The sequence below is a fragment of the Scyliorhinus torazame genome, chromosome 11 (genome assembly GCF_047496885.1).
Source record: "Scyliorhinus torazame isolate Kashiwa2021f chromosome 11, sScyTor2.1, whole genome shotgun sequence".
In the NCBI taxonomy this organism is placed as follows: Eukaryota; Metazoa; Chordata; class Chondrichthyes; order Carcharhiniformes; family Scyliorhinidae; genus Scyliorhinus; species Scyliorhinus torazame.
The window spans coordinates 126,327,684-126,348,182 of NC_092717.1; the positions used below are offsets into that span (position 1 = coordinate 126,327,684).

Below are 20,499 nucleotides of genomic sequence, written 5' to 3' on the forward strand. Positions count from 1 at the left end.
AAGAGCATTCTAAATTTAAAGATGGCTTTGGAGACTAAGCAATTTTCCACACTTGCCGGTTTAGGTAGGCTCTACTACATTGCCGATCGCACTTAGCTCAAAAAAATCCAACAGTGGATGCCTGGAGAAGCTGTCTGCAGAGTTCTCTTGCTCAGCATTTATGTTTAGAGTCTTGAATTCATTAAATTCTAGCTTTTTCCTGCCTTTAGCTTGGTTTAAAACTCACAAGTCTCTTGTCATGTTCAATTAGTTATCTATAAAAAAATTTGGAGTAACACCATACACATGTTAAGGCATACTTGGGGAATTTGTTTTAGCGACAGATTTTATCTACTGACTGAAATTTTTTTCTGATTTGTTAGGACACACTGCAGCCTCAAATTTTAAAAGATTAAGCTCACCCTTGTTAGGTCTGGTGACTCTGTGCTTTGAAGCTAGACTTCTAAAGGAGATGCAATGGAGTCCTCTGCTACAATAAGACATTTTAAATAAAAACAGAAAATGCTGGAAAAACATTTCTCTCACCACAGATGCTACCAGTTTTTCTGGCATTTTCTGTTTTTATTTCAGATTCCAGCATCTGCAGTATTGTGCTTTTATTTTAAGGAATTTTACATCTCAGCCTTTAGCGTCCAAGTCAATCTTTAGAGCTATTTCCTGGCAATCTGGGCAGTACGGTAGTACAGCGGTTAGCACTGTTGCTTCACAGCCCCAGGTTCGATTCTCGGCTTGAGTGACTGTCTGTGCAGAGTCTGCACGTTCTCCCTGTGTCTGCGTGGGTTTACTCCAGGTGCTCCGGTTTCCTTCCACAGTCCAAAGATGTACAGGTTATGTGAATTGGCTATGCCATATTGTCCAAAAAGATTAGGCGGGGTTACTGGGTTAGTGGGATAGGGGATAGGTGTGGTCTTAAATATGGTGCTCGTTCCAAGGGCCGGTGCTGACGTGATGGGCCGAATGGTCTCCTTCTGCACTGTAAATTCTATGATCTTTTCCTCTGCACCCAGAACTTCTATGCAGGTCAGACTGCTATTTTCCCCCTCAATCTTCCAACATTTTGGATTTCTCTACAGGCTGGTGTCATGTTGCAGTTGGTTACAGTTTGGTAGGTCTGAATAAGTCTTTGCTGTCAGACCCTTAGAACTATTTACAAATATACACTAAAGAGTACAAGCTCTTTTGTCAAGTAAATAAAGTCTGCTAACCACGCTCAGTCCAACACGCAACTGATTGTGTGTGCCGGTCACAGGCTCTTACATCACTATCTGGGTGGAACTGTACTCAGTCCCATGTTAACCATTATATACCAGGCGCTTATACTTACACCCAATTCCACCCACATAGTTGAAAAACTATTAAACTGTTTACACTTATCACCACAGCAGCACTAAGCAGGCAATGTGTGATTGCAATGCTCCTAAAATCAGTAGATGGCAGTATTGGGACAGACAATCAGTGAAATTATAGACAAAGCAGGAATGTGAACTTTCGCATACTCCCCCAAGATAGGAGCATTGCAACATCGGAGCGACTGATTTGCAAATTCGGGATTTAGGAGTGATTGCGTAGCGGGCGGCTTCGAGCGAAGGTCACTTGCTTTTCTGTTGCGGTTGCGCGCAGACGCAACAGGTAGGTGACAATAAGTAAGCAGAAATGAATTTCCTCCTGGAGTCGCTCCTCACGCTGCTCCTGTCGCTGTATTATATGCTGGAAGCCCTGGTGCTGCTGGTGGTGCCGGTGCGGAAGAAGAATGTGAGCGGGGAGATTGTGTTGGTGAGCGGGGCTGGCAGCGGTATCGGGCGGCTCCTGGCGCTGGAGTTCGCGCGCCTGCACTCCACGCTCGTGCTCTGGGACATCAATGAGGAAGGCAACCAGGAGACTGCGCGGCAGGCCCGAGAGAGAGGAGCTTCCAGGGTCCACACCTACAACTGCGACTGCAGCAACAAGGCTTCCGTTTATGAGGTAGCCGACAAGGTAAGGACAATGTATTCCCTTTTAAATACTGCGTTACTTCCGGGAAGGGGTGAGAGGTTGTTGAATACCATACACGCCTTTTTGTCAATTAAATAAATCCCGCTGTCAGTGTATATTCATGATCCCAGTTTGGACCCGCAGTTAAAAATATAACGGCAATACCTTGAAGGCAATGGTAAATCTGAACGAACTCATTCTCACCAGTTATTACACCCAAGCGCCTTGTCATGTGAACCATTGCACCTTGCGTGCGTGAATGTTTGATAGATTGATGTCCGGGCACAAAGGTGGTACGCTTGGATAGTGTAGCAGGAACCTGTCAACTTTCCATTCCTTAACCCAGGATAGAATCCCTACAGTACAGAATGAGGCCATTCGGCCCAATCGAGAATTCACCGACCCTCTGAGTGAGCACTCCACCCAAACCCACTTCCCCACCCTATCCCGAAACCCCACCTACACATCCCTGGACACGTAATGGGCAATTTAGCATGGCCAATCCATCTAACCTGTATATCTTTGAACTGTGGGAGGAAATCAGGACACTCGGAGGAACCCCACGCAGTCACAGGGTGAAAGTGCAAACTCCACAGAGACCCAAGGCCAGAATTAAATTTGGGTTCCTGGTGCTGTGAGACTGCAGTGCTAACCACTGAGCCACCAGTCATGCTAATTTGTGACATTTTAGGACCTGAAGATCCCTGCCCCAATAGCCACAGAAAACTAACTTGTGTGTGTCCTTTGCCAGAATTTACAAGTGAAATAATCAATTCATGCCGTGGAGGTGAATTCCTAAAATGAAAACAAGATGGTTTTCTAGAACGGTATGTTAACGGCCCAACTAGGGAAGACGGTATTTTAAATCTCGTATTGTGCAATGAGAAAGGGTTGATCAATAGACTTGTTGTAAAGGCGTTTTGAGGGTAGAGTGACCGCAACATGGTAGAATTTCACATTAAAGAGATGCAGTTCAATCTGCAACTGGTCCTAAATCTAAACAAGGGAAACTGCAAAAGTGTGAGGGGCAAGTTGGCTGTGGCAGATAGGGAAATTACACGCAAAGGTTTAATGTTAGGCAGGCAATGGCAATGAAAGAATTAATGCAGGATTTACAACAAAATATATTGCTTTAATAAGGAACAAAAACCCAACCGGTAAAGTGATTCAACCGTAACTAACAAGATAAGTTAAGGATTTAATCAAATCAAAAGAAGAGGCTTATAAAGTTCTCAAAAAATGTAATAAGCTTGAGAATTGGGCACTTTTTTAGAATTCAACAAAAGAGGACCAAGAAATAGAATTTGAGAGTAAACTGGTGAAAAACATTTTTTTTAAAGGCTGTAAAAGGTTCCCTGGGGTATGTAAAAAGGAAACAACAAATATGCGTCAATTACAGACAGACAGGGGAATTTATATTGGGGAATATGGAATGACGTGATACTAAACAAACTTTGGGGTAAATTTTTCGACCCCACCTGCCACGGGAATTGTCGCGGGTGGGACAGAACATTTGACTGACCATTTAAAGGTCCGCTGGCCTCGGGCGGGAACTTCCGATCTCTCGGTGGATGCAACCAGAAAATCCCACCTTATGTGACTTACTTCATGGATGAAAATATCGAAATTGTAATAAAAATACTGGAGCCAAGGGACTGGTGAGCATGAAGAACTGAAAGAGATTATTGCTTGAAAAAAAAGAGGCCTTGTTATCTAAGCTTGAAACCATGCAAAAAATTACCAAACTCAAAATCTCTTGTGCGCTATCGTGGTACGTGCAAAATGAAAAGCTTAGATCGCAAGCTTTTTTTAAGAAACACTCTAGTTCTCTTTCAAAATAACTGTTTGAAAGAGAATGGTATTAGTAAAAAGTAGTATTGGAGAAATTAATCCAAACAAAAGTTGATAAGTACTATAGTAATGAAAGAAGTGGCTGTAGCGATGGTAGAAATCATGTAAATAGCAGAATAGATAAGGGGGAAACCAGCAGATGAGGTATATTTGGATTTTCGAAGGGTCCCAGTTTCACCAGACGGATGGCAGGATTATCCCATGAGGTCAGATTGAGGAGACTGATGTTCTGGAGTTTAGAAAACTATTTTACGGGGCTCGGCAGGACAGATGCAACAAGGATGTTTCTCCTGGCTTACTGGGGAACGGGGGTGTCTATAACCAGGGGACACAATGTCCAAATAAGGGGTAAGCTGTTTAGGACTAGATGAGGAATTTCTTCATTTTGCGGATGGTGAATCTTGGAATTCTCGCCCCCAGAGGGCTGTGAGGCTTAGTCATTAATCATGTTCAAGACAGTGATGAACAGATTCTTAGACATTAAGGACATCAAGTGACAGAGGAATAGTGCAGTAAAAAAACATTGAGGTAGAAGATCAGCCGAATGGCTCAAGGGGTCAAATGGTCAACTTCTGCTCCTATTTCTCATGTTCAAATGAAAAATGGAGTTCAAGTGCTTAAGGCTTCCAGGGACCGAGGCCATGGCCCTAACATGGTTTTCAGCCGGTTGGTCACTGCCTCTCATTCATCTATCTGGCCAAATCCCAAACCCTGGACATGGAAACGCCTGCACTGGCTGTGTCCTGTTTGGCCATGCCCATCCTGAAGCAGAGAACCAGGGTTGCAGTGGCAAAAACTGGTGGGAAAGGTTGGGACATCATGGGCAGGATAATCCCTGCAACCGGCGCGAATCGCGCCACGCCGCCCCGACGCCAGCCATTGATGCCGGTGTGGTTGGTGCGGTGCCGGTCGAGGGCCGCTCTATGCTTCCGGCCCGCCAATTCTCGGCCCGGGATGGGCCGAGCGGCTGTTGGGAAAACACCGAGTCCCACCGGTGCCGTCCACACCTCTCAGCCGGCGGGACCGCGGTGCTGAAGGGTCGGGGGGCGGCCTGTGGCGGTGGAGGGGGGGTCCGATGTGGCCTGGCCTGCGATCGGGGCCCACCGATCAGCGGGCCGGCCTCTCTGGTTGGGGGTCTCGTTTCTTCCGCGCCGGCCCCTGTAGTCCTGCGCCATGTTGCCTCGGGGCCGGCGTGTTGAAGGAAGGCACTGCGCATGCGCGGATCCCATGGCGCCCAGCTTGCACCGGGATCAGCATCTGGAGCGGCGTGAACCGCTCCAGTGCCGTGCTGGCCCCTTTTGCGGGCCAGAATTAGTTGTCGGGTCAGCCCGTTCACACCGTCGTAAAAGGATTAGAGAATCCCGCCCCATGGCTCCAGATCCAGGATCCCATCACACAAGAGTGAACATAACTCAGGAATGTGCTAGAATAACTGGAAATCTTAAATTTCACTTTTTAAAAAAAAATCTTGTAAATATAAAGTGTTTAAAATTAATCCGAATTCATAATTATTGACATAACAATTTAAATCCTTTTATGAGCCCACTCCCACATGTTTTTTACCATAATCCACACCCTCAACCCCACCCTTTCCAAAAATGCAACTGCAATTTTTAACTTTCCATATATTTTTTTCTTTCAGGGTTTCAGGTTTTTATTTCTCCAAATGAAGGAATAAGATGGAGATCAGCTCACATGTAACAATTGTCTTCATATGTCAGGCCCAAACGTCAGTTTTTGGAGCTGTGCCAGTTTCATTTAAGACTATTGATTGGCTTTTTGCTAAGTTTCTAGATTAACCTGTATGTAGATACATAATGAACGCTCATATTTAGAGTCATTCTACATTGCATACAAATAAAATTGCATAGGAATTAACAAATCAGATTTGTAGTCAACCAAAAAATACTCATTAGCTTTGATTCCTATGAACGGAAAGTTGAAAAAATCAAAACAATGGGTGGCATTTTACCCTCCTTTCTCCTGGCGGGATCTTCCGGTCGCACTGAAGTCAATGGGCTTTTGAATAGCTCTTCACATTTTCTGGCCTGTAAAATTCTGCCCAATCTTTAGCTGAATTAAGACCTACGCTATTGGCTGAATTCTCCGGTCACCCAGCTGCGGGTTTCTCGTCGGTGTACCGCTCACTTGTAGCAGGATTCTCTGCACCCGCTGCTTATCAATGAGATTTGCCATTGAAGCCACCCCATGCCACCCAGAAACCTGCGGGTGGGGGTGTGCTGCCGGCGGGATCAGAGAATCCCAACTGCTGGAAAATTATGGCCTATTTTTCTGGTTGCGAAGCTCAGTTAATCTCTATGGCCTTTATAATGCTTAAACCTTTATAAAGCTCTGTATTCCGCCCAGTTCTGATAATCAGCCTTTAGAAGAGATGTACGGAGAGAGTGCAGATGTGATTTACAAGAATTGTTCCAGGGATGGGAGGGTATTAGTTACTCTCCTCGAAGCAAAGGAGATTGTGGGAAGATTTTTGGAGTTGTATATGATTATAACTTAGATAAGGTAGTAAAGGGAAAACTGTTCTCAATAGTTGATGGTACATGGACTATGGGGACACAGATTTAATATTTTGGGCAAGCGATTCAGGGGGGTATAAGAAAGATCCTTTTTATGCGGTGAGTATTAATCAAATGGAACTAACTGTCTATTAGAGTGGCAGAAGCGAAATAATGATTTCAAAAGGAAATTTGGTCACTTGCAGAAAATAAACTAGCAGGACTACAAGAATCAAGCAAGTGAGTGGGACTTTACTGGATTGCTCATCAGGGAGCTGGTATGTACTTGACGGTATGAGTGGCCTATTTCTGCAGTGTAAATGATACAGTGACATTTGTAATAATAATCGCTTATTGTCGCAAGTAGGCTTCAATGAAGTTACTGTGAAAAGCCCCTAGCCGCCACATTCCGGCGCCTGTTCAGTGAGGCCGGTACGGAAATTGAACCCACGCTCCTGGCATTGTTCTGCATTGCAAGTCAGCTATTTAGCCCATTGTGCTAAACCAGCCATTTGTACCTTTAGTCTAGCTGCTTCTCCATAGGCGGAGCTTCAGGAAATTCTGCAAGTTACTATAATTCACTTTCTTGTCCTTTATACTAGGTGAGTACTTGTGTTGTAGTGGGGCAATTAGTCTACCACAGACATTTGCAAGCATACGATGCAAGGGAAATCAACACATTTATGCTGTATGATAATTATTTTTATTCTTGTTATTAATTATGTAAATGTATTAATGTAAATATTCTTGCAAATGTCCTGCTAAGTGCAAGGCGAAAAACTTCAACAAAATGTTTCTCTTTTTCAGCAATGTTCAAAAGTTCTGTACTACCAAATGACTATTTTTTTTCAAAAAAAATTGTTTTTTCATGGGATGTGGGTATAATTTTCCTGATATTCAAGTGCAGTGATCCCACACTATTTCTTATGGGGAAATGTTGCCCTATAGCTTGGGAAGCCATGAATATAAAAAATGGTTGCTAAAAGCACTTTGGGTGATGAAACACTGGCTCTTGTGAAAGCAGTGAAAATTAGATTTTATTTACCAAGTGTTTTAAGTGGGATTCTATATAAGGGACATGCTGAAGATCATTCAGTGTTTTATAGATAATTGTTCCTTGGGGGATAATTAGGAAACAATTACACACATGTGATAGAACATTAGAATTTTCTTCCATAAATGGCAATTGATGGCTAAATCAATTGATTTAAATTGATTTGGCTTTAAATCTGTGAAAGAGTTTTGAAATCCAAAAGTATTAAGGAATATTGGATAAACATGGAATTAGGTCACGGATCAGCTATGGCCTAATTGAATGGCAGAACGTTGTTGAATGGCCTACTCCTGTTCCTGGGTTCCTTTGGCCCTAAATCATATTTCAGCAATCGAACATTTCATTTTTGTCTAATTCAAATGCTTAACGTATTGCTGACCTCTAATGATATGTTCAAAACCCTGGATTCAAGATGATAGGCTGTTGAGGAAGGGCTCTTTGTTTGTAGTTTTGTATATTATATTTCTGATTTCTATTGTACAAGGTTAGAAGTATACTAATTACCCCGTCATAAATTTGAGTGCAAATGTGTTAAAGAATCGACACAATAACTCTACTAAAGTAAAGAGTTTGGATTATTTGTTGCTATTTAGTGGTGCATGTGCTGGTGTACTTGTTGCTATTTATACATCTTTATACATCTTTCTTGACAGGTGAAAAGAGAGGTTGGAGATGTCAGTATTCTGATCAACAATGCAGGTATTGTTACTGGAAAGACTTTTATTGATTCACCAGATGCCTTGCTGGAGAAAACTATGGCAGTGAACACTCTTTCACATTTTTGGGTAAGCACTTCAGTATTGTTGATTAGTAAATTAGTTGATCACAACTCCACAATCTTGTCCAGCCTATTATTAGTGAGTTTCAATGAAATGTAAATTGCAAAACAAGCATTCTTTGCACTTAATTTACTCTTGACCAGATCAAATAATATTTTTTAACGTTTTTTTAAATTTGTCTAGCACAATCTAACTTGAATTTTAAAAAGGAGGGAAATGGCTGCTAGATTTCATTTTGGCTATAATCCAAAACCTCCAACTGCACATTTTCAATTGATTGGTGTTGAACCAGAGGGGACATCATTGAAAGCTGCAAAGATCTCTCTGGGAATCAGTCCATTTCACATCTGTTCCTGTCAACTGAGTCTCTGGTTATGTTGCACTACAAGTCTGCATTATATTGCTAGTTGTTTACGTATGCAAATTGCTACAATAATAATCTATATTGTCACAAGTAGGCTTACATTAACACTGCAATGAAGTTACTGTGAAAAGCCCCTAGTTGCCACATTCCAGCACCTGTTTGGGTACACGGAGAATTCCGAATGTTAAATTACCTAACATCACATCTTTCGGGACTTGTGGGAGGAAACTGGAGCACATGGAGGAAACCCACGCAGACCCACGGGGAGAATGTGCAGACTCCGCACAGCCAGTGACCCAAGTTGGGAATCGAACCTTGGGACCCTGGTGCTGTGGAGAAACGGTACTAATCACTGTGCTCCTGTGCCAACAGTGTGGCTAGGCTGTGGTCAATTCCAGCCCCCCCTTGACCTGGAGTCGTAACACAAATGAATTAACCAATAATTCTTAGAAAAATACCCAAAGTCTTTGGCCCTTGCCTGCCCAGTAATTACAGGCACCAGGTTTGTAAATTTAAAACAGCATCTTTCTTCTCTTCAAACTTTCCTTTCAGTTTGAGGTTTTCACTGTAGATTCATGCAGTTCTCTACAGTTTCAGAAATACAGCAGCTATACTGGAGACAACACGAGGGAGAGAGCAGGTCTTTTCCTCTGAGTGTCCAGGATTCAACTCTGCTTTCCATGGGTCTCTAGAAATCATGACACTCAGGCAAGATCCAATCCCCACCTGTTATCGGGCCGAATATGGCCTTTTGGCCACCAGCCAATCAATCAAACAGAGTCCCACCCCATCTCTCGGATAATGAAAAATCGGAGTTTTGCTGTCCAAAGCTAGCAGTGTTCTCTTTTGTAACCTTTGAATTCTTAATTTCCTCTGCTCGACTTAAAGGTGCGCTTTAAGCATCCATGGATCAAAATGATAATAGCAAAAAGAAAGGAAAGGGAAATAAGAGAATCAACAGGAAGGACCCTTACAAAATCCACATTTCCACTACCATACTCCCCAAACACTAAAATCTGACTTGATACCATGCTGGAACAATTGGATCTCTACTTGGAACTAAACCAACTTTAATCGTTTTGAAAACTTCATTCTAAATTCCAGAACCCTTCTTTCTATACTCCCATTCAGCTATTCTACCTCCTTTTAAAACCTTCTAAATTTATATCACCAACCTCTGTCATTAAACATCTTGCATGATTAGAAAATCCCACTTCATGTGACCTGACCAGTCGTAGTGATACATTGATTAATGTTGATCAATTTCAAAGATGTCAGTAAAGAAAAATATCTTGGTAACTATTATTGGCAATTTAAATTTTTCTTACTGAGCACTCACTTCCAATTAATTTTATTCTCCTTTTCTGTGTGTATAAAGTGCAAGGAAGGAATGCAATACTGATAATATCATCTCTGAACCTCTTATCGTTTTGTCAGATTGAAGGGCTAACACACAGCTTTGTCTTTACCGCTGTTAGTATTAACAAGACCACCCTGATACTGATATTGTAATAGGCAGAAGAGGTTGCACCAAAGTACATGGAAGACTTGTTTAAATGAAAGAGATAGGGGGCGATTCAATGGCCGCCTTCTACTTAAGTAAGAGTGCGATGAGGTCATTAAATAGCAGGTGAGGACAAAAATGAGAACTGCACCGATCTGTTTGCTACCTCACCGGCTCACACCCTTTGGCCTCATCAGAGGGCTGGGAGTCAGGGGAGCTGGTGACCACCGTCGCCATCGACGGGGTTAAGGTGATGTACTCTGAGCTCTCTTCCGAGGTGTTCTCATGGGGGGGCAGAGGGGGTAGGGGGGCGACCGGACCACCCCGGACAGGCCAGCAGTGTCGAATGCAGATTCTGCGGGAGAATGGACATTTGGTCAGTGGGAGAGATGGGTCTTTCTGTATTGCAATAACAACTCCAGTGTGACAGGTGTCATCTTGGTGGGGGCTGGTGGATCCTCACCTCTGCGTCGTACTCCAACCTCCACTGTGGTGACCGATCTGTTCTCAGACACCCCTATAACCTCCAGGGCCAGTTCCTCATGGGGGGTGAGGACTTGTATCACTGGCACCCCGTCGCCCGTCTGTTATGGGCCAGCTTCTCCTGCAAGGACACAGGGGACATCATGAGCCACGCTCATCTTTGATCGTGGGGGGTGCCCGGTGGTGGGGGGATGGGAGGGGGTCTCGTGAAGAGGGGCTGAGAAGGATGGGGGGATGCGGAGAATGGGGGCTAGGGCGTATGGAGGGTGGGAGTATGGGGTGGCGTGGGCGGCACCACTGGACATGGGTGAGCAAGGGTATGGAATGGAACTGGGTGGGGATGGTGCCAGATGCGTTCTTGGGCGGGGGTGGGGGGGAGGTCCAATCTGGTCTCCACTGGGTCCAGCAGTTGTCCCAGGTCGGCATTACCAAAGCGTGGGGCTTGTCTCCATAGAGGCATGGCTGTAAGCTGAGTGGGGTTGGCTGTGCAGGAGTGGTTTAAGTGCTGCTGTCTCTTGTTAACAGGGGGCTGGCGAACGCAGTCGCAGGCAAATCAGCCAGGGAACCATGATTTGCGGCATGAATCCCATGGGGCCTCATGAAGTGGACCAATGAATCATTTATAGCGGTGATGACCTCACCGGACCGAACTTTGGGGAGCTCCTGGCATTTCCCACCCACTACCCCATTTAGAAATCTTTTGGTAAAACCACGCTCTTAATTCTCATCTCTCTTAAGTTTCCCTTCAATGGGGCACAGTCACATCTCTACCTTTGATATAGGAGTTTGAGGTCCTTTTATTTCACCTTTCTACTGCATTCTGCTATCAGATCTGGACTTAGCAAGCCAGCCAGGAACAGATGTTCCAGCACAGATGAATGAGCTGAAGGCAATCTAGATACAATTCCTTTTTTTTAAGAAACTACCATCCAAAATAGTGCATCTGCTGGAAAATAATAAACAATATATGTAGCTGGGTATGAACATTGTTGTTATGTATTTCCCACTCCTGTTGGGGACCATTAACATTTTAAAGAAGAAATTTGAGCACATAAATTCACTGCCAGAACCATGCCATATAATTTCACATTTTTCAACAAAACGTACATTATTTATAACCACTATAATTTGCAAACACATATATTATGAACTCGGTTTCACTTTTTGCCCCCTGCACCTATCAAGATTTCCTTTATCTTATGAAATTTGGAAATGCATTTACTTTTCCTGGGACTACCAAAATGTATGCCAGAGCCCTCTGGAATTTACTTCCAATGTTTCTGTGGGGGTCTGTAGCCATCTAAGATGGCCACCTGCAAAGGACCATGGGAATTATGGCCAACCCAGGACTCCGACAGCTCCAAAGCCTATGTGTATTTGAAACACAGGTAACCAGATCTGATCGAAACCCCCCCCCCCCCCCGCTCATTTGCATTTTAATGGCCCATTTTCCCAGGACAATAGAACTCCAATCAAGAAACTGACTGATCGGCGCCACTCCCTTTACTCAGAAAGCCAAACTGCCAAGGTCAATGACCGCTGAGGTCCCGCCCAGCTACCAAGGCACCCGCCCCTTTATTGGCCGAAATCGAAGACGGTGATCAGAATCCTGTCGAACTATTGGGTCCAAGGTTAAGAACCGCCCCAATGAGCACGAAATCCCAGAGGGATAAAAGAGAGCACAGCCATGTGTTCTGTCTCTTTTGGATCCGGCCTGTGCCAACCCAACTGTAGCAGGAACAGCCAGCCAAGTTCAAGACCAATGATCGCTACCTGACGGATGAGCCCAGCAGAGACCGAGCCGCTTTCTTCGAACCAGCCAAGTGAAATCCAGATAAAGGCCTTGTCCATTTGGACAGTGCCGGTCGCCCTGAAGTTAAGTATAGGTTATTGTAGCTGATATGGGTCGTTTAACTCGTAGTAGATATTGTGTTTGCATGTCGAGGTAACTCTTGTGTATGTAAATAAACCATTTGTTGAACTAACTAACAGGTTGTGTGGTCATTTGATCAATATAAGGGAATGCTTGTGGTCCACCAACATTAATATTAGCAACCGTATTGACGACGCTGTTGGGATCAAAACTAGCCACAGGTCCTTCTATTAGCCTTTCAGCTACACCGCCCTCTACCTTTTTCTTTACAAACTTCATGCCAGTGGATGCCTCAGCTCCATGTTTGGGTTTCCAGCCGATATGCAACTGCCTTCCCACTACTTTCAAAGCTAACTCTGCTAATTGTTTTGTGCCCCAAGTCTCTGCAAGGGTCAACGTAGATTTCTTCCTCTACAGCTTCAAGCTATGTAAATCTACCAGCATCTTTTCCCTCATGAAATTCAAACTGAGATGAAGCTCCACTCAACTTCAGTGCAGTGAAAGATTACGCTAGTATTTCCTCTGCTTGAAATGTAGGGCTAACTGATCATCACTTCACTGCCAGAACCATACCATGAGATTTCACATTTTTCAGCAAAACTTAAACATTGTTTATAACCACTATTAACTTAAACCTGTAGTTTGTAAACACACACATTACAAACTCAGTTTTGGCTCTCATCCAGTGACCTGCAGTCTTCACCAAAGCTCAGCTACAACTGATTCTGGCTGTTCCCAAAACTGAACTGCCTGCTTCTGTCGGCAAACGCACAAAAACAACAGAAACCTGTAACCAGTGTTCCACCCAGCCTGTTGCCAGGTAGAAATGTGAATGAACTACATTAAATTCCAAAGTTTTCCTTGATTCTAGAAAATCAAATGAATAATTTCTATTTATAACCTTCTTTCCAAAAATTGCTAGCTTTTAGCTTATTTTATAAATGTAACAATAGGCACCCTGTCCAAGAGGTCAAGAAATGGATCATTCATTGTTTGAGTGTACACCTCTCCCTTTGACCTCGTAAAGTAAACATTGGGTAATTGTTATGAATTCCCAGCTTATTTGAATAGCATTCACTTCAGAAATAACCAGTTTCTCAATCATTTATCTTGCGTTTAACAGTTTAGCTGCTAAAACTATACGTCTATCTTCAAAAACTTGAATTACGAACTGGGCATTCACAACACACCCTTATCCTTTCCTTAGGCAGTGCACCCCCTTTTTATGAGAAAGTACCTTTTGCATCCAGCGCACTGCTGACTCAGACCACATTTCAAGCTGCTTTTAAGCTCCTGGTGCAGTGCTGAATCTGAGCATCCCACAGTTGCCTTCAAACCCCATTCACAAGATGGAAAGCAACAATGTAAGGGTTTAGTCCACTTCCCAAGACCCAGATACGTAGCCACTGCGCAACAGAATGTAAGCACTCGCTGAAATGTGTTGATGCCTGCAGGCTGTAGATGTCAGTAAACTCCATAGCCCTTTGATTCTATGAAAACAGACAAATGAGGGCAGCACGGTAGCACAGCAGTTAGCATTGTTGCTTCACAGCTCCAGGGTCCCAGGTTCGATTCCCCTCTTGGGTCACTGTCTGTGTGGAATCTGCATGTTCTCCCTGTGTCTGCATGGGTTTCCTCCGGGGTCTCTGGTTTCCTCCCACAAAGTCCCGAAAGACGTGCTGTTAGGTAATTTGGACATTCTGAATTCTCCCTCGGTGTATCCGAACAGGTGCTGGAATGTGGTGACAAGGGGCTTTTCACAGTAACTTCATTGCAGTGTTAATGTAAGCCTACTTGTGACAATAAAGATTACTATTATTATTGTGGGAACCAGGGGAATCCACAACACAAAAATGTGGCAAAAGATACTTAACAGTTATCATAAAATGTGACCCATGATTTTTCATGATCCTCACTGTGATTTCTGTAATGGTTTAACATTTATCACAAATGGCCTTTGATTTTCTCTCGAATTTGCTGTGACAAAGTTGCCACACGTAGGAGAGTACATCAAAATTATACTAAGCAAATGTAAAATGTTGTAACATATGTAGCCAATTTACTCATGTTTGGCAGTATTTTTGAAATGGCAACTTTGTTTCTCTCTTCTCACTGATGCTGCCAGACCTGCTGAGTATTTCCAGTTTTTTGTTGTTTTTATTTCCAGTTTCCAGCATCCTCCAAGTTCTTTCGTGTTGCCAGCATGTTTTACAGGTTATGCCCTGGAACTAAATTGGAACAACACTGAAGTCTACTGAACCTTGTTCAATCTTCCACGTGGGTTGTCTTGTGATTCCATCTTCAACTCCTGAAAAGTATAGAAGTACTACCTGAGAGCATGTTGTATTTAAAAAAAAAATAATAATAATCTTAACCTTTATTTTATTGAACCTGAGGTGCAAGTGATAATAAGATGTAGAACGTGATTGCTAGTTAGATTAAAGTTCACAAATGTGATCAAGTTGGGTGGCTTCTTTCATATAAAATAACTTCGAGGGAAAATGCATTTAAGCTAAAAGAACATGGAATTTTTCTGAGACTATGTCTCTCTATTTTCTTGAATGTATGATCATAAATAACTCCATGAGAAAGCTCTGTTTAATTTTCCTCCTCCTTGCCCTGTTTATGGGAAGTGTCTGGCTTTTATTCTGTTCCCTTTGCACTGGATGACTGAGAAACTCAGCAAAGTAAATATATCCACAAGTATGTCTGAATTGGTTTCGGTTTAAAGAAGACACTAGTCACATGGGAGGAAGTGCCACAACACAGTTAGAACTGCTACTAGCTTAGCAATTTCAACCTAAGGGGCGTGATTTTCTGGAAAAATTTTCCAAGTGTGGTAGCGAGCGGGAATTGCCGCGAGCTTCCCGGCCCAGCGGAACCGGCAATGTAATAATTGGTCCACTTAACAAAGCCTCATGGGCTTCTCGCTACAAACAACGCTTCGCCAGCTGATTTGTCGGGACCGTGCTCCTCGCCAGCCCCCCCGCTAACAAGGTCGAGCAGCACTTAAACTGCCCTTGCTCAACAAACCCTAGCCAGCTCGCAATAATGGCGCTGAGGAGACCAGCCCCAGGATTCGGGGATGCTGACCTCGGGAGGCTGCTGGAGGTGGTGGAGACCAGGGGGATGTTCTGTTTCCCCCAGGGGTCCCGGAGGGTGAGCCTCAAGGCAGCCAGTGCTGCCTGAGATGAGGTAGCGGCAATCATTTGTTCCAACAGTATGATCAAAAGGACTGGCCAGCAGTGCAGGAAGAAGGTCAATGACCTACACCGGGCAACACGAGGGAGTAGAGAGCAATTCCCCCCCGCCCCTGCTGCCCCATGACCACACATCAGTGGGAAATGTTAGTGGTCAGGCTTCTGGAGCACAATCTGGTCAGTACCACTCGGCTGCTGATGTACATTAGGTGGAGGCAGGAACCCCCAGGCAAAACCGCAGATGTCTGCTGGATCCCAAGACCCAGATGGTTCCCTGCCTGATGCTGAGCCAATGAAAGTGGGTTACCCGGAGCTGATGGAGAAAATAGGGAGCGGCCGAGACATTCCGAGGGAGATGTCAGTGTCACTCCAGCGGATCCATAGCCGCTTCGAGGAGTCCCAGAGGTTACGGGCAATGCGTGGCACCGAGGCCAACACTGTTAGGGTGGCGACTGCAGTGGAGAGCCTGCTGCACGTCGTCGGTGTCATGAGTGAAGGTGTCCAAGGCATCGCATAGTCGGTGACGGCCATGGCTGAGGGTCTCGGCAGAATGTCCGACTCGCTGGGGGATGTCACCCAATACCAGGCCGACCTTGATGAGTCCCGCTCTCGGATGGGCACAGCCAAGGCACGATGGAGCTTGTCCCAGTCGCAGGTGGGCATGGCTGAGGTGCTGCAGAGCATGCCCCAGTCACTGGTGCAGACCATGGGGAACTGCAGGGCTGGCAGAATCAGATGATGCAGGAGCAGCCGGGGCTCAAACCAGTTGCCCGTTCGTCCGAACATGAACCAGGAGGAGAGGATGCTGAGTGCCAATCCTTTTCTCTCTCTTTTCTCTCTCTCTCTCTCTCTCTCTCTCTCTCTCTCTCTCTCTCTCTCTCTCTCTCTCTCTCTCTCTCTCTCTCTCTTCTCCTGCTCTCTTTACCCTCTCTTTTCTCCCTCTCTTTTCTCTCTCTCTTTTCTCTCTCTCTCTCTTTTCCCCCTCTCTTTTCCCCCTCTCTTTTCCCCCTCTCTTTTCCCCCTCTCTTTTCCCCCTCTCTTTTCCCCCTCTCTTTTCCCCCTCTCTTTTCCCCCTCTCTTTTCCCCCTCTCTTTTCCCCCTCTCTTTTCCCCCTCTCTTTTCCCCCTCTCTTCTCCCCCTCTCTTTTCCCCCTCCCTCTCTTTTCTCCCTCCCTCTCTTTTCTCCCTCCCTCTCTTTTCTCCCTCCCTCTCTTTTCTCCCTCCCTCTCTTTTCTCCCTCCCTCTCTTTTCTCCTCCCTCCCTCTCTTTTCTCCTCCCTCCCTCTCTTTTCTCCTCCCTCCCTCTCTTTTCTCCCTTTTCTTTCTCGCTCCTTTTCTCTCTCTTCTTTCTCGCTCCTTTTCTCTCTCTTCTTTCTCGCTCCTTTTCTCTCTCGCTCCTTTTCTCTCTCTTCTTTCTCGCTCCTTTTCTCTCTCGTCTTTCTCGCTCCTTTTCTCTCTCGTCTTTCTCGCTCCTTTTCTCTCTCGTCTTTCTCGCTCCTTTTCTCTCTCGTCTTTCTCGCTCCTTTTCTCTCTCGTCTTTCTCGCTCCTTTTCTCTCTCTTCTTTCTCGCTCAAGGGGAAAGCAGCATATATTTATTATATCAAAGATACTGTTAATGGCTTATAACTTTATGGGCGAGGAAGAGGAACATGAGAAAGACATAAATGACAAATATGAAGTTTTTTTGCAGAACTATGAATATTGGTGTCCTTAGTTACATAGCAACAATTTCTGTCTTACTATCAATCATATTCGAAGGTTAAATACAATGTTTACATTATAACATGCTGTCTCCCCAGGCAGTACTTTTACAGTTTTCATGAGTTGAAGATGGAATCGGCATCCAGCACAATCCACGTGGAAGATCAAACCAGGTTCAACAGACTATAGTGTTGTTGTTAATTCAGTTCCAGGGCATAACCTATAAAACATGCTGGTAACAGGAAGGCACAATCTGGAGGATGCTGGAAACTAGAAATAAAATCCGAAACTATTGGAAGTACTCAGCTGGCAGACAGTGTTCGGTCCAACAAGCCCATAGTGTTATTTCCTTGCTACATTTCCAACAACCCTGGATTCTATTTGTAGATAACCCCTGTTGAGTGCCTTATTAAAATCCATTAAGCTTTTTTATTCCACAACCAGTAATCTGTTCCATATGCTTAAATTCTACGCTCAGCAGAAAGGCATACTTGGGTCTAAAATTGTCACCACTTTAAGGGCAATGAGTTAAATCTTTCAATGAACATGTTCATTTTTTTGGACTTTTTTTTTAACATGCATTAATTGCAGAAGGTAACCTATGCCCCCCACTCCACCCCACCCCCAACCATCCCACGTATAACACCCTGATGGATTAAATCAAAGTCTGCCACTTCCAGCTCAGTGGCTCCTGGAAGTCTTTGATGTTTCGAACCGCAGGCTGCTGGTTTGTTTTTTTGTGTGTTTCTGCTCCGAAGCTTCCTAACATGCAGCATGTAACACAATTGTAACACTGTTGTCAATGCTCTACATCACAAACCAGTCATCCAGCCAACTGAGCTAGCTGACTCCCTTTATGAAAATTACAATCCCTTACCATTGCTAATTCCAAAATGGTCAAACTTTAGAAGTGAGCAGCAAATTAAACTGATTTAGTAAAGCTAGCTGCTTTTGAATTTTCTTTTTTTAAACTTCTATATTGTCAAGACCTGGAGTACAATTCTCTGGCCTCGTTGCCCTCTCACTCAAGCGTAATGAGGCCGATGAATAGCGGGAGAGGGCAAAAACGGCACCGTGGTTACAATTATTTATATTTTTGGTCACTTCCACTTTGCTTACTTCTTCCCCACCACAGCAATGGTGCTAAAACTTAAATAAGAATAGAGTAAACCAGTTGAGAAAGTACCTGGGAAGAGGGACTTTGGTGAGTGGGAATCTGGGTTGCCCTGCCCTCTGCTTGAGTCACCAGCTCAGTGGCTATTTTTGAAGAGTATCAAAATTCTTTCAGCTGCTAGTTTTTCAATTTCGAACATGCAACATAGGTTGCTTGAGTCTGCCATTTGCATTAACTAATACAATATTGTTTAGCAATATAAAATTATGGATTTCATGATAACATGATTGTGTTTGCCTATATTCTCTTTGCTTGGATCCATGTAACTTCATTAATATTTTTCTTAAAGGCTTCAGCTTGGATCCATGTAACTTCATTAATATTTTTCTTAAAGGCTTCAGCTTTTCTGTAACCTGGTTTGAAGTTCACATGGCTCCAAACTATTGCTGATAGCTATAGATGTAGTCTGAATTTGTGTAGAAGTTCCCATTATGCATAAATTAATGCAAATGGCAGACTCCAGCGACTACAATGGTATATTTTGGCCCTGCTCTGAACTATATGATAATGACCTAAAAAGTTGCTCAAATCTCTGATATCCTGACACAGAAATTTCAGCTGTTGGTAGACTGATTGCACCTCCAGTGTATTCCCCAGACACAATAAAGAGAAAAATCTATTCTTGTTTCTGAAAACGGTTCCATGTAGGCTTGTGCAAAAGATGTAATGCCCAAAGCACTGTGGAGGTGCTGCTGCTTTTAGCTTGGTTCACATAAGAACATATAGAGCAGGAGAAGACCATATGATGCCACTAGCCTGCTCTGCAATTCAATAAGATCATGACTGATCTATCAATTCCACTTTCCATTTTATCCTCATATCCCTTGATTCAGTTAATGCCCACAAATCTATTGCTTTCGGCCTTAAATATTATAAACAACGGAGAATCCATAGTCCTCTAGGGTAGAGAATTCCAAAGGTTCCCAACCCTCTGAATGAAGAAATTTCTCCTCGCCTCAGGCCTAAATGGCTGGTCCCTTATGCAGAGCTTATGACGCCTAGTTGTAATTACTCCAGCTGGAGAAAATGGATTCTCAACATTTGTTCTTCAATCCTCCTGAGAATGTTTATATGTTACAATGAGATCGCACTTGTTATTTTCAACTCTGGAGAACATCAGTCCATTCTACTCAATATCTCCTTGTAGGACAACCTTTTCTTACAGGACACACCTTAGTGATCGATTTGGGCACTCACTGCAAGGCAGGTATTTCCTTTCTTAGGAAAGAAAATCAAAACTGTACATGGTACTCCCAAGTAATTGCTACTGTAGCCATCTGGGATGGCCACGTCCCGATTACAAAATGGATACTTGCAAAGAATGCAGGGAAAATTGGACAATACTAAGAAACAAGCAGGTGCAAGGTCTGTCTGTTGATTAGAACCTTAAGCTCTCAGACAGGACAGAAACTGCTAAGCAATCTACATACTAATGAGCCATCTCCAGGGACAAAAGGGAATCATTTAGATGTTACAATGTTACGGCAGACACCCCAGCGCCAGAAGAGACTAAAACAAAGCAGGCCAACGGTCACCTAGGACACGCCCAGCAACCAGGGAACCATCCCTCTATTGGAGGAGGATCGATACGAATGATTGGGAAAGGCCCAATTAATTGAGGCCAAGTTCAAGGCATACCCAAAAGCCGCAAAGCCCTTTTTAGTATAATAGGTATTCCCCAAGGGAGAATCTTTCTTCTTTGGCTTTGGCTCTCAGCAAAGAGAGAGACCAGCCTAGCAGCTACACCAGACCAAGTAAGTTCTAAGTCAATGCACGCTACGAGATAGACGCTCCTAGTTGCTATCCTGTAAACATCTCAACCCAGCAGCCTCAGAACCGAGCAACGGCCATTGTTCCTCTGACTGAGTGGGCACCTGAAGCTAAGTATAGGCTTTAGTAATAGTGGTAGTTTAGTTTGTAGAGTTTATACATTAGTAGATTTGACTGTGTGTAAATAAATGAGCATTGCTTTTGAACTTACTAACTGGTGTATCGAGTCTTTGATCAGTATTTGGTTCTGAACCTTGTGGC

General features: G+C 43.9%; 1 protein-coding gene across 1 annotated transcript in view; it reads left to right on the forward strand.

Moving 5' to 3' along the window:
• The first annotated feature begins 1,507 nt into the window (after positions 1-1,507).
• Positions 1,508-20,499, forward strand: part of LOC140385513 (epidermal retinol dehydrogenase 2-like) — a 38,635-nt gene continuing 19,643 nt past the window's right edge. The window contains exons 1-2 of the mRNA XM_072467742.1: positions 1,508-1,974; positions 8,046-8,177. Of these exons, the coding sequence (XP_072323843.1) occupies positions 1,654-1,974; positions 8,046-8,177 (453 nt within the window). The 5' untranslated portion in view covers positions 1,508-1,653. The remainder of the gene's footprint in view (positions 1,975-8,045; positions 8,178-20,499) is intronic.